Source organism: Equus caballus, chromosome 3, assembly GCF_041296265.1.
Source record: "Equus caballus isolate H_3958 breed thoroughbred chromosome 3, TB-T2T, whole genome shotgun sequence".
In the NCBI taxonomy this organism is placed as follows: Eukaryota; Metazoa; Chordata; class Mammalia; order Perissodactyla; family Equidae; genus Equus; species Equus caballus.
The window spans coordinates 119,705,744-119,719,787 of record NC_091686.1 but is presented as its reverse complement, the minus strand read 5'-3'; the positions used below and the strand labels follow the sequence as shown (position 1 = coordinate 119,719,787).

At 51.6% G+C, this 14,044-nt stretch overlaps 1 protein-coding gene across 7 annotated transcripts in view; it reads right to left on the bottom strand.

Moving 5' to 3' along the window:
* Positions 1–14,044, bottom strand: part of EVC (EvC ciliary complex subunit 1) — an 87,032-nt gene that overhangs the window by 54,514 nt on the left and 18,474 nt on the right. For all 7 annotated transcript variants that reach the window (XR_011437241.1, XR_011437238.1, XR_011437239.1 and 4 more), the window contains exons 6-10: positions 12,388–12,486; positions 10,229–10,366; positions 7,631–7,789; positions 3,193–3,409; positions 1,071–1,219 (exon numbers count right to left, since the gene is read on the bottom strand). Coding sequence is in view for 3 of the 7 variants with exons in the window: in XM_023638373.2 (XP_023494141.2) it covers positions 1,071–1,219; positions 3,193–3,409; positions 7,631–7,789; positions 10,229–10,366; positions 12,388–12,486 (762 nt within the window). In the remaining 4 variants the exon portion in view is untranslated. The remainder of the gene's footprint in view (positions 1–1,070; positions 1,220–3,192; positions 3,410–7,630; positions 7,790–10,228; positions 10,367–12,387; positions 12,487–14,044) is intronic.

Genomic DNA, 14,044 nt, shown 5'->3' with positions numbered 1-14,044 from the left:
CACTGGGGTGCTGCTGCTGCCACCACACTGGCCCCCAAGGGAAGGCCCCCTGCCTGTGCTCTAGGCTGGGCCTGGACCCAGATACTGTCCCTCTATCCCCTCAGCAGAGCCGAGCCGAGCTGCACCAGATGCTAACACAGGGCAGAAGGACCCACGGAAACAGTCAGGCTGTGGCTGCCGCTTACTCGGTTTCGTGAGTCCCAACAACCCCGTGAGGCAGGTGCTATTATTCCCATTGTGCAGATGAGGAAGCTGGGGGGGGGGGGGGGTGGCGGTTAGCAACGCGCCCAAGGTCACTCAGCTAGTTAGCAGCAGAGTCAGCATTCAAACCCAGGTCCGGCTGGCCCCAGGGCCCAAGTGCTTCACCCCCATGCACGATGGCCACGGACAAGCAGCCCTGCCCAGTCCCGCTGCCCATTAGCCAGGAAACACCAAGGACAAAGGCAGAGTCCTGTTCTCCCTGAGAGCCACAGGCCCTGGGCGTTCCAGCCTGCGCACCAGCTCACTTTTTCTCCGTCAGGGAGGGTGACATCCTGCTTCCTGTCCTCTTGTGGGTCTCCTTGTCCCCTTCCCAGTCAAGCAAGGGCTTTTTCTAGCTTGGCCACCTCCCTGATCCTGCCCACTCAGCCCACCTACAGGGTCCTCCCTTCCCCGGGACTTGCCACTCGACCCAGCGAGGGGCCCCATGTTTGTGTGTGTGAGCCTGCCTTACACCCTGGGACGCCTGTCCCCTCTGGTCCACACCACACCCCCTTGGTGCCGTTGCACACTGGCTGCCATCTGTAGAGCCCCTGCGGTCCTGTGCAAAGCTCCCCACAGACTCTCCCACTCATCTTTCCAGCAGCCCAGGGACGGTGGTGCTGCTCTCTTCACTGCCTTACAGACAAGGAAGCTAGAGACCCAGGGCTGAAGGGACTGGAGTAAGGTCACTGGGCTGACCTGGAAGGCAGGGAGCTGACCTCGTGTCTGACAGCGTCAAAGCCTCTGGCTAACGGGGGCAGAGCCACATCCCACCCAACCTCCCGGACGGCTGTGCCCACTGATGTGCGGGGAGCCGGGAGCAGGGTCACCTGGAGGAACTCCTCCGGGTCGGCGGTCGGCTGTGCCTCGGCCAGGAAGCTCCTCCGTTCCTCCTCTTGGGCCAGTGCGAGCTTTGCCGACCCCTCTGCCTGGTGATCCAGCGATGCCTTGACCAGGTCTTTGCCTCGCCGGACAAACTCTGAGATTGACAGAAGCCGCAGGACACCGCAGGTTACGCTCCTGCCTAAACCTTCCCTGGCTTCTTCCACCAGCACCAAGAGGGTTAGAAACTCCGGCAAATTCCAGTTTCTTTAGTTTCATCATTCAGGCATATGTGCTTCTAAAAGGCCAGCGTTAAGGGCCTCTGGCCCCTCAAAGCCCAAGGCCCCCGTTACTCGGAGGGACCCCCTCAGGCCCTGGGCTCAGGACACCACAAGTGGTTTTATTTAGCTGCTGTGCAGAGTGCTTGCCAGCCTGACCAGGAGAAACACAAGCAGCGCTTTCCTGGGGAACAGGGTGTGAGGGAGGTGCAGGTGGCGCAGGGACGGCCGGGCGGGACACGAGGACAGAAGAGCCCGAGTCTGCTGGGAGACGGTGTGGAGACGAGGAAACCTCGAGGACGAGTTCTCACATCAGCAGGCCAGGAGGAGGGGCCCCGAGCTGCAGGAAGGAGGAAGGGCCCAAGGGCAAGGGCCCCTGTGCTGGGGATGGTGAGCTGGGGGCAGAAGGGCTGCCACTCTCTGCTGTTGGGGCCTCTTGCGGCAGGTAAAGCCCAGGCCACTGTGGGCGATGACCCCCAAGGCCAGAGGCTCAGATTCTATGTGTCCAGAGGTCCAGCCAACAGCAGCCTTCCACGTGGCCACAGACGCCGTGACGCTGAGTGGAAGGGCATGGTTGGAGTCCTGAGGTCCCAGTACTGAGGGCCTGCCCACTGACCCCATCTCCAAAGGGCAGTGGGGCAGACACGGCAGAGGGTGAGTGTCTGTGGAGGACCAGGGTATTGGCCTCAGTGGAAACCTGGTGCTGTGGACTGAATTGCATCTCCCCAGATTCATACACTGAAGCGCTGACCCCATGCAACTGCCTTTGGAGATGGGGCCTAGCAGGAGGTCATTAAGGTTAAATGAGGTCATAAGGGTGGGGCCCTAATCCCATAGGGCTGCTGCCTGATAAGAAGAGGAAGAGATGCCAGAAGGCTGGCTATCTGCCCTGTGAGGACTCGGTGAGAAGGCGGCTATCGGCGAGCCAGGAAGGGGGCCCTCACCAGGAACCCAGTCGGCTGGCACCGTGGTCTTGGACACGAAGCCGCCAGAACTGTGAAAAATAACTGTCTGTTGTCTAAGCCCCCGGTCTGTGCTATCTTGTCATGGCGGCTAGGGACACCTGCAGAGTCCTGGTCCTACAGTGTCCAGACCTGTCTGGGCGTCAGAACCTGCCAGGGAACTTGTTAGGCACACCAATTCCATGCCCTTCAGACGTCCTGACTGAGACCCAGCGAGGCCCCAGCTCTGCTTCCACGCAGGCCCCAGGCGCACACGCAGCTCTGGAGCACACTGATGAGCTCTCCCGTGGGGTGGGAGCGGATGGTGGTGGTGGAACCCACGCCGCAGGGACAAGACCTGGGTTCCTTCTTGCGGGTCCCACTAACGGTATGACCCGGACTAAGAATCAGATGCCCTTGGTGTCTTGAGCCCTGACTTGCCCATCTCCCAGGGTGGGCCCCAGAAGCAGGAGAATGTGTGAGAAACTGCCACATCGGGTTCCCTCTGCCCATCCAAGGCCACGCTGCAGCTGAGCAGGGCCGTGACTCACACAGGGCTGCAAGTGAGTGGCCTGCATCACTTCCACCCCCCTTTGCCTTCTGCCTGTTCTAGGTGGTTCTGCTACAGGACACTGGGGTCTCCCTAGCCTGAATCCCTGATGACTAAACGGAGCAGGCCATCCCCAACCCTCGGAGGTAGCCCTTACTAGCTCTGCCAGATGGAAAGGCAAGGAGGCTCAGAGAAGTGACCGGGTCCCCAAGGGCAGAACTGGGACAGCCACCTGTGCTAGTCACACAGGCACTGCTCCATGTCTCCTGACGTGCAAGCGCTGCCCCCGATCCCAGCCCCCTGCCCCGCAGCACGGGGGACCCCAGAAGGACCCAGGGCACCGTGGCCCTTCCCGGCTCACCCCTGCCGAAGCGCTCCGCCTCCCCCCAGAAGGCCTTGTGCTGCTGAGTCAGCAGCTCCTCCTTCTGCCGCCCGGACAGCTTCCCCTCGACGGTCAGCAGCTCCAGGCCATGGGAGATGGCGGCCAATCGGCATTTGGTCTCCTCCTGGATTTGCAGCTTCAGGAACTCAATCGTTTTTGCCATGTGTGCCCGCTCCATTGTTCTCTCCAGGGCGTCCTAAGAAGAGAAAAAACGCCGGACAATAGGCTGGAGCATCCTGGGTCAGCGCTCGGCCACAAGGCTCTGTTATAGCACAGGGCTCCGTCCTGGCATCGCCCCCTCCCTGTGAGCAGGGCACGGACGAAGCCACTCCCCTTCTGAGCCTCCTGTGTCTGCTCCTCAGATGGGGACAACATCGTCCCTCACGGGAAAGTGGTGAGGCTGACACTGGACAATGTACGTAAAGCGCTTAGTGTATACTGAGTGCTCCACAGAGGGTTGCTTTTCTGGGAGGAATGCAACATGTGCATAGGATCCAAGAGGAAAACCCTCCTTTCCTGTAGTCATCCTTCCCCAGTCTAACCGGGCCTCTGGCCTCCACAGCCCTGGAAGAGAAACCAAGGAGAAACAGGAAGGGTTCCAGGAGCTCTCGGCTTTTGAGCCTCCGAGACCTGCGTGCTGGCGATTTAAGAGATTTTAAGGTAGGAGTGACTTTAACAGTGACTGCCAGGGTCAGACTTTAGGACAGGCCCCGCCCCACCACGTCAGGCTATCACGCTATCATTACTTAGGACAGACTGTGGGGAAAGATGCAGCAAACGTCGACCAGAGGCAGAGGCAGATCCTGGGTGTCTGCATCACTCATCCTCCCGTCTCAGGGAGCAGATGCTCATCAAGGAACGCTGCTGAAGGACAGCGAGGACGACGGACAGAGCAGGGCACTGCTGCGTCCACACTGGTCATGTTAAAGCTGCAGCCCTGCATCCCAGAGGAAGGACGCCTCTCCCACCCAGGGACGACTCCACCAGCCACCTGCCACAGCAGAGGCCTGAGCTGGCCTCAGCCCCCGTCTCAGCCCTCAGGCCTGCAGTCCTGCCTTGGTCAGCTCCCCATCTGCTCTCCCAGCCTCCCACCTGTCCACCTGTGCTCTGCCCTCCCACGGCGGATGGGGCCTTTCTGAGCTGCAGACGTGGCTCTGTTGTCCCCTGGCCCAAACCTGCCAGTCACTGCCCTCAAACCAAACTCCTAGGCTTGATGCGCAAGGCCCTGCAGGACCAGGCCTGGCTTAGTCTCCAGCCTTGTCCCACACACCTCCCTGCTCCTGGCTGCCTAGCACGCCTGGCTCTCAGCTTCTCCGGGCCTTTGCACACATGGGACCCCCCACCTGGAATACTCTCTAACTCCTCCTCTCACCGCCCTGCCTGGCCAGGTCCTACTCCTCCTTACGGGCTGTGTGGCGCCTTCCCTGATCTTCCCCAACCCCACCAGCTCTCCTCTATGCTCCATGCCCCTGTGCTTGTCTTCAAGGAGCTAATCCCAAGGGACAGTTCCAGGCTGGACAGAGAGCCCTTGAAGACAGGGGCCGAGCCTGAGGCGCCCACTGCCCAGTCCTGGGCCTCACGGTCTGCTGAGCTGTACTGCTCTGTGTCCTAAGATAGTGTGAATGAGGAAGGATAATGATCCCCCAATTATGGACACTGAGGTGTGTTCCAGAAGGACACATAACTAGCCCGAGGGCCAGTGGCCTTGAAGCTTCCTCTCTTTCAGTGAAGCAAACCTGACAGCAGTCGGGCCCATGACCACTGGAGGGCGCAGGAGGATAGGCGCTGGGGCCGCGTGTGGGCCTGGAAGGCTCTGCCCGGGAGGGGCCGGGCAGGGCGGCGGGGGTGGGGGGAGAAGGGCGCCCACTGCCCCCCCGCTGCCACCTCGGATGTAGCATGGTGAGGCCCTCCCGGCTCGGGAGTGACAGCACAGCCTCTGGATTTATCTTCCAGGAAGGACAGGAGTGGAGAGAGGTGAGCACGAGCAGAGGGGGGTCAGATGGGAGGCAAGGGGCCACGGCTGCTCTGGGAGTGAGGCAGGCCCTCAAAAGCAACGGGCTCAAACTCCACTCCTGCTTAGAGCTGCACGACCTCGGCACGGCGTCCTCACCTGACCCCCACCTTACAGAGCTGCCGTGAGGATTCTGTAAGTTAAAAGACGTAAAGCCTTTAAAACAGTGGCCAGAAAACAGCAAGCGGTCACGGATGCGAGCTGTTCTCACCACCGTCCACAGCAAGTCCCTGCATGGCTCTTCGCATCCGTTTTTTCTCCAATGTCCCAAGAGGCTGATTCTGAGGACCTCTAGGGCCCTTTCTAGGCTTTTCCAGCTCTGATATTCAGCGATGCCATGTGAGTGTCCCAGGTCCAACTGCCCCGGCCAAGAGGGTCAGACGCCGGCCTGAGAACTGAAATTCTTCTGGAGTTTTTTTGGTACACAGGATGCAGGCAGAGCTCACCCGTCCTCTTCTGTACATAGACTATAGCCCTTCCCACGCATCAGTCCCATGATCGGCTTATGTCCACTTTGCCCGCTGACATGTGGCCTGCAGGAGTCCAGCACTAACACATACTGAGCACTTTCAGAGTGCCAGGCTCTGTCCTAACGGCCTGATGTACTGTCCACTCTCTCATGCTCTCAGAGCAGGTGCAATTCTGATCCCCATTTTACAGATGATGAAACCAAGTCCCAGAGAGGTTAGGTAACCTGCCCAAGGTCACACAGCTAACAAGAGGCAGGACTGTGGTAGGAGCTCAGGTTTCTAGCTCAAGTCTGCAATACCGCTTCTATAACAGAATGGGGCACACAGTAGGCGCTCATTAAATGCTCCCCTCTAGCATTACTGGAGCCTGCAAAAGGCTAAAGAAAGGGCACACTGATAACCTGGGTAATTCTCTCCCTCTCCCTATTTGGAAGTTACTGGTTAATACTGCAGCCAGAGTCAGCTAAGGATACATTTTTTTTTTCTGCATCAATATCCTGCTTACAGAAAATAATTAAATCAAAAGGAAAAAAAGGAATAAAAGGAAAAAATTTTCTCCTTTGATGAGCATTAATGTCAGCAGCCTTATCAAATTAAAATCTAATTCAAAGGGGCTTGGATGGCAAACCAGGAAGCTTGGGGCCCAGGCTCAGCGATGCCAATAGACAAGAGGGACCCAGGATCCTAGGCAAGTCGCTTAGCCGGCTCCTCTGCTCCTCGTGAATAAAATCTCTGCTGTGTCTGTCTTCCAGCAGTTGCCCAGGAGGAAAAGCAGAGTAGAGGCGCATATGATGAGAAAAGCACCTGAAGTTCTTGGACAGCTGCGGGCACCTGGGGTATCTGTTAAGATGCAGGCCCTGATTCGGGAGGGGGCATGTATCTAACTAGGTCTCAGGTGAAGCTGATGCTGCTGGTGAGAGGACCACATTTTGGAGCAGACTGGTTTGTGGAGAAGTGGCGGGAACCCGCTCCGGGCCTGTAGGGCCTGCTCTGGGGGTCCGAGAAGCTGAGTCTCTGAGCTGAGGGCACGGTGGCTGCTGGAGGTTTCCAACCAGGTGTAACCTGGGTGGGTGCACGGGTCTGAAATGTAACTCATGGGTCCCCAAGTTCGGAGGAAGGGGAAATGGGTGCGTAGCGCCCTGGGCCTTGCACACAGCAGGATGAGAACAAAACGCCATGGACAAGGCTACAGAGAACCCCATGGTGACTAGGGCATTATGAGTCACCAAGCATTTCCCTGGGCCCCGTCTGCAGCAACTCCTATGACCACTCTTTTATAAACAGAGTAACTGAAGCTCAGAGAGGTTACATAACCAGTTCAAGATCACACAGCTTCAAGGGGCTGAGCCGAGATCCAAAGTGAGACTTGCAGATTCGTCTATACCAGCGGTTTGCATTTCCAGCTATACATCAGAATCATTGGGGAGTTTTAAAACCAGCGACACCACGGCCTCCACCTCGGATCAATCAGATCGGATCTCTGGGCATGGAGCCCAGCAAAGGACATTTTTGAAAGCTCCCCAGGTGATTCACGGAGCAATGAGGAGAGCACACTGACGCTCTGTCCACAGCAGTGGGCGTCAACTATGACTGGTCACCCGGAGCTCTAAAAACCCCAAATTGAGTAAGGCAGAATCTCTGGGGTGGGGACCCATGAGGGACCAAGTATCAGCACTTCTTAAGTCTCCCCAGAAAATTGCAAGGTGCAGCCAGGATTGAGAACCAGCGCTCTATGCTGCAGTGACACGGAGCTGGCCAGCACCTCCACTCATGGAAGCCATGGACGGATGGACAGATGGACGGATTCACTGCTTTTCTCTGCGGTCTTTGCCCCCATCTACAACAGGAAGGTGTTGGACTCCATCTCCTGGATTCCACATCCCTAGTTTGAACATCTTCACGTTATCTCCCCCATACCCCCTGCCCCCAGCCTTACCAGAGCCTGCAAATCCTGGGACTCGTGCAGCCGCCCTTCGGCGGCTGTCATTCTTTCCGTCAGAGTCATCACGAGCTGTTGGGCTTTGGAGCTGGAACACTTAAACTGGTCCACAAGAAAGGGCTGGATGTTTTCCATCTGTTTCCAGAAAGCTTCCATCTGTGAAATGAGAATGAGAAGCAAGAGATGGGGGGAGAAAACTTATTTAAGAAAGCAATAAAGCTGGATGCTTTGTGCATGGGAATTACAATTCATTCCTGTCACAGACTGAGAGTCTAAACAAGTCTACAATCCGGGGCAAGTTTATCTCGGCAACAATCGCGCTCTGCAGAGGTTCCTCCTTGCTCCTTTGCAGGTGCCAGTCAGTTTCAAGGCGGCTTTTCAGCAAACACTAGCGCTGCTGATAAGGAGTGACTGCACAGTGAGATCGCCCAGCTTAAACAGCTTAAAGACTCTTAAACAGGCTACAATTGCTGCCTGGGCAGGTGCGTGAAATTCAACAGTGTGCTCCTGGAAGTTTCCAGATGTTTAAAAGAGATTAAACATGTCCTGAAAATAAAAGCATGAATAGCCATTTACATACGAGTTATTATCCTAAAAGCACAAAGGAGCGATGTGGCAGAGATGATGCTGACCATAAAAACATTTTGCTTTAAAATCTTTTTCCCTTTTCCCCCACCTCCTCAGAAGCAGAGCTGGGAATCACCAAGTAGCTTAGAAAGTCAGAGGCTTAATTTGCGTCACTGCGAGAACAACGACACCAGGAGTCCTAGCATCTTTCTTTTGTGGTATGCAAGTTATACGCCAGGCTCTGTGCTTCACAAATTTTATTTCTAGGTAAAATATATATTGGGAGGACAAGGAATAGGCTCAGAAAGTCAGGTTGCTTGTCAATGGTCACAGAGCTAAGGAGAGGCAGAGGCAGATTTGGTCCAAATTTGGTCCATTTAACGATCCTGGCTGATTTTTTCCATCCTGGCTCCGCCTCTCAGATGCTGAAATGAACACTTCTTGCTGGACAGGGCAAGGGAGGGGTCAGGGTCAGCAGCACCAGAAGCCCACGATGATCTTGTTAGCCCACTCCTAGATGAAAGGTGGCGAGAAATGTCAACCTGAAACCCTCAGTCAATCCAACCAGCCACCTCCCAGGGGCCGAGCACAGCCAGCAGAAAGCGCACACCTCTATGAACCAGAACCTCTTCCAGAGTTGGGTCTCTCATCTCTGGGGCCTCGCTGCAGCTCAGCAAACCCTTCATCTGCCTCTAGTTGGCAGTTCATGCCATCAAGGCTCCTTTCTTTACCCCTTCCACACACACTCCCACACCAGTGCTTCTCCATTTGGGGAGTTTGCCAAGACTTTAGAGAATCTTATGAGAATTATGAATCCTCTGTCTGAAATATGCAGACATGGACAAGATGTTCCATGGGCACCCTCGCTCTCCATGTCCTCCTACCTCAGCTTAGTGGAGACTCTCCATCCTCAGGCATCTCCTCAAGATGTCAAGCCAGAACTCCCCAACTCCCCTCCCAACCTGCTTCTCATTCTGGGGTCCTTATTTCTGTCGAACTGAGCCTGTACACCCGCTCCCCACCCCACCTCATTATAAACCACCCTCTCAGCTCTCCCACTTTTTCTTACTTCTCCATCTCTACTGCAATTGCCTTCACGAAATTCCTACTGAACTAACTCAAAAGCTCTTAGCTATCCTCCACACAGTGGCTGAGAGCATCCTTCTAAAACAAAAATGGGACCAGGCCACCCTCTGCTGCAGACTTTCAGGGACCCCCACCTCCTTGGCATGAGATGCGAGCCCTCAGACCAGATCTCTGGCTTTGTCTTGCTCTGCCTGCTTCTCCTGCCCACCGGCCAGCATCCATCCACACTTCTTCCAAAAAGTCTCTTGATGGTCCTTTCTTCTACGAAGACTTTCCTAACCCTGTGGGAAAATGACTTTCTCTCTCCACTGTGCCCCAGCCTCCCCATGTTTTCATCTGTCACAACACTTATAACTCAGCAAGTCCTCACCTGCTCACCTGTCGGTCCCCTAACGAGGTTGGACTGAGCATCTCTCCAGTAGGGCAAGTCTAAGTTCATTCTGAATCCCCAGTGTTCCAGTACAATGCCTGGGTGCCCAGGAAATGTTTGTTTAATACATAACATATGAACAGGGGGTAGTGGAACCCCAAAGCAAAAAAGACCTGTTTGAAGGAAGCCTTCCTCTCTGGAATTTAAAACATGCTTTTATGAGTGACGTTTCGAGTTTGAGAAGTTAGCAGCAAGCATCTGCTCCAACCCACAGAGCGATAATGACAGAGGCTTAGAGCAATCTTTGCTTTGAATGATAAAAGATCTAATCTAAAATTTAAACAAGAGGAATTCATTAAAAAAATTTAAAAAGACTCCCTCTGTAAATCTTGGCCCCTTAATTATATCTTCTCTATGGCTTAACTTCAGAAACTGGATCCCTGGCTCCGGGGCAGGACACGACAGGGAATTCGAGTATTAAACATGCTTCTAGGTGCCATCTCTTTAATCTCACCAACTCAACTGTGCCCGAAACCAAGGTTTTTATAGAGGGAAGAAAACCCAGCACGTACATTATCTATCAGCTGCTCAGAGTACTCTCTCTCCTTCTTCTCCACGTCTGCCAGGGTGGTGTATTCAGAATCAGCAGCACCCAACATTTCTGTGTTTGACAGTTTGACCTGAAGTCCCTTTTCTAATTCCTCCAAGTCCTGAAAAAAACAAAAGAAAGAAAAGAGGCAAAGAAAAAAACCCGAATGTATCTCAAATTCTAGAAAAAGAAATGCTTTTATTTTTTATGACATTATCATGAAATATTTCTTAGCTGTAATTAAATTCTCTGGACATTATCCTACTTAAAATTTGATGATAAAAAACTATTTTTCTCATGAAACATAGATCCCCAAGAATATTGGATTATTTTCTATATCCCTCCCTGCCTCCTCAAATAGACCATACTTAAAAAACAATGACATAGTATCTTTCAATCCTCATGAAGTCCTGGAAAATGTCATGACATCTGGGACATTGGGAGGGAACGTTTCTTCCCCACTCTTCTGGTTTCCGGGGGAAGGATTCCTTACTGCGCCCCAGGGAGGAAGTGATATGCATTTGATTGGCGGATTCAAAAGCAGGAAGTGAGCACCGCAGCTTAGCCTGGTCCCTCAGCCCCACTGACTCCAGGTACCCACTCTTCCAACTGCAGGCATCAGGCTGCGTCTCCCCAAAGAGCAGCTGCCATTTCGGAGCACTTCTCGTCCTCTTCTAGAAGTTTTGAGCATTAAATGAAAGTACCCATTTAAAGCACTTGGCCAGACTACCTCTCAGTAAACAGGAGCCACTATTATAATTAAGACGCTCAGTAGGTGGCGGAGGTGGGAGTTGATCCCGGGTCTGCAGACTGCAGAGCTCTTATTCTTCCCATAGGACGCTGTTTCATTGTTACTAGTATATTATGAGTATCACCACCATTATCATTGTTTTCATCGTTGGAGAGTCATTGAAACTCAGCAACCTGTGTCCTCAGCTGCAAACAAAAATAATAATGGCTACTCACAGGGCTGTGGTGAAGACTAAACAAAATAATATGTGAAAAGCACCATGTGCACTTCCTAATGATGACAAACATGGCGGTGGTGGCACTGAGGATGATGACAATGATGATGAAGATGATGACATACCGCCTCCTCTCTGGGGTGTACTGATTAATCCTCCTCCATGGAATCCAGAGGAGCAGGGAAGAAACCTTCCCTCCCAATCCCCCAGAAGTCATGGTGGTGGTAATAAGGATGACAATGATGACTATCATGAAGATAACAGTGGTGACGGTGGTCCTGAGAATGATGACAACAATGACGATGATGGAGGAAGATGATGGTGATGGTGGCGATGATGAGGATGACGATGAACATAATGATAATGGTGGTGAGGGCAGTAATAAGAATGATTATGACTAATGATGATGATAAAGACGATGGCAACGATGGCAACAACAATGACAATGAAGACGATGATGATGGCAGTAGTGGTGGTGATGGCTGTGATAATAAAAGGATAATGATGGCAATGATACTGATGATGATGAAGATGAAGATGGTTGTTGTGGCAGCCATGGTAACAAGGATGTTGGCAGCTGTCATGTACACAGGGTCTAACTGTTCCTTTGCTAGGTGCTTCATACACATTTCTCTTATCCCTTCTGCAATTCCACAGGACAGGAATTACTATCCTATTGCACAAAGGAAGAATCTAGGATTCTGAGAGTTTGTGAAAGATAGAACTGGGCTATCAACCTCCACCAGTCTGATGCCAAGCCCTGACTTGTTTTGCTGCACAGTAACAATATAAACTCTGCATAAAAGGCTGAGAAGAGAAGAATGTAAACTAGCAGAAACAGTTACAACCAATAAACAAATTACATTTTAAAAAATACCCCAAACTTGTGCAGAAGATGACATTAAAGGGTATGAGCCAAGATTCTTTGAGTAGCGGATATGACCAACATTCTTCTCTTTTTTTCTGCTCCCAATATTTTATCAAATTTTAATAATATACATTCCCATTTTTATATTTGTTCACATACTTTTATACATAATTATATTGTGTTAAAAAGTGCATATTGTAATAAACTATTTTTATACATGAAAGCGAAAAGAGTTTCATATCATATTACGATTTATATATCGTCATGAACTATTTTTAAATTATCTTGAAATATAGGTTGAAGACTTACGTTTTCTTGTTTTGAAAGAATCTTCTGGTATAACTCATCATCAGACTTCTTTTTAGGAAAAAGGTCAAGGAGGCACATTTTAAAAATCTGAATAAACATCTATTGCCAGAAAAGGAAATATAATGAAGAGAAAGGTTTAAACGATGGCATCTCCCTCCATTCTCCCTCTCTTCCTCCTCCTCCTCTCCTCTCTTTTCACATACACACACACACACACACACACACACACACACTTTTTGCCATAGGAAAAGAACTCAGATTATAAATTATGACAAGGGCCTACAACAGATTGCATTTTCATGAAGCTTTTAAAGAAAAATGCTTCATTTCTTCTGCCTTCATTTAGTCAACAAATATTCATTAGATGCCTACTCCTTACCAGCCCCCCATGTCCCCATTTCCATTTGAGTCAAGAAAATACAAAAGGCAAAGCGGGCTGCTCCGTTGTGGAAAGAATCAGAGGGACAGTTGTATGGAACCGGGATGTGTAAAGTCATCCACTCCACCTCCTGTCTCGAAGGATGGAGACGTCCCCTAAACCAAGAAGGGTCCTCTCATCCTCGGGGACACCCAGCAAAGTCCAAGGGTGCTGGGTCCACAATGAGTTTAAGCAATCACTGAGTGTAGGACACCTGGGTATTCCCAGTTTGGGGCTATGACAAAGCTGCTAGGAACATCACATACAGTGTTTTTTGTGAAGGTGTTTCTCTGGGATAAAGACACAAGTGCGCAATTGCTGGTCTCCTGGTAATTGCACGTTTAGTTTCACGAGAAACTGTTCTCCAGTGCGGCATTTTACATTCCCACCAGCAACGTCTGAGTGATCCAGTTTCTTCCCCTCTTCATCAGCCATTTGGTGTTGTCACTATTTTTTATTTTAGCCATTCTGATAGATGTGCGGTCATATCTCATTGTGGATTTAATTTGCATTCCCCTAATGGCTTAATGACAGTGAAGGGCTTCTCATGTGCTTTTTGTGTGTGTTTACTTGCCAACTGTATATCCTTTTTGGTGAAATATCTGTTCGTGTCTTTTTCCCATTTTCTCATTGGATTGTTCACTTACGTCTACGGAGGTTTGAGAGGTACCTGTATATTCTACGTACAAGTCCTCTCTTGATATGTGGCTTGCAAATGTTTTCTCTCATTCTTTTCATCCTCTTAACAGGGTCTTTTGCAGAGCACAAGTTTTTAATTTTGATGAGGTTCAAGTTATTAGTTTTCCCTTTCATGAGTCACACTTTTGGTGTTAATTCTAAGAACTCTTTGGCTGGGTCGAGAACCCAAAGATTTTCTCCTATGTTTTTTTTTCCTAAAAGACATAGTTTTGTATTTTCCTTTAAGTACGCGGTCCACTACAGTTAACTACAGATGTAACTTGGTTTTCGCCCATGTTTACACGCACTCACTTGTGCGTATGTGTGGGGTTCTGTGCAATCTTACCCCATCTATAGACTCATGTATCCACTGCCACATTGAGACAGAGACTGTTCCAGCATCAGGAGGAAATGCCTAGTTCCAGGGCTGCCCCCGGCAGGGACGGGAGGCTGCCCACAGAGAAGACGGGCAGATGGCGACGGCCAATGCTCTCTCCAGACAGTGGGTTGCTCCCCTGTGGGCATTCACTGGCCGCTCCAGGGACGAGGCCAGCCAGGACC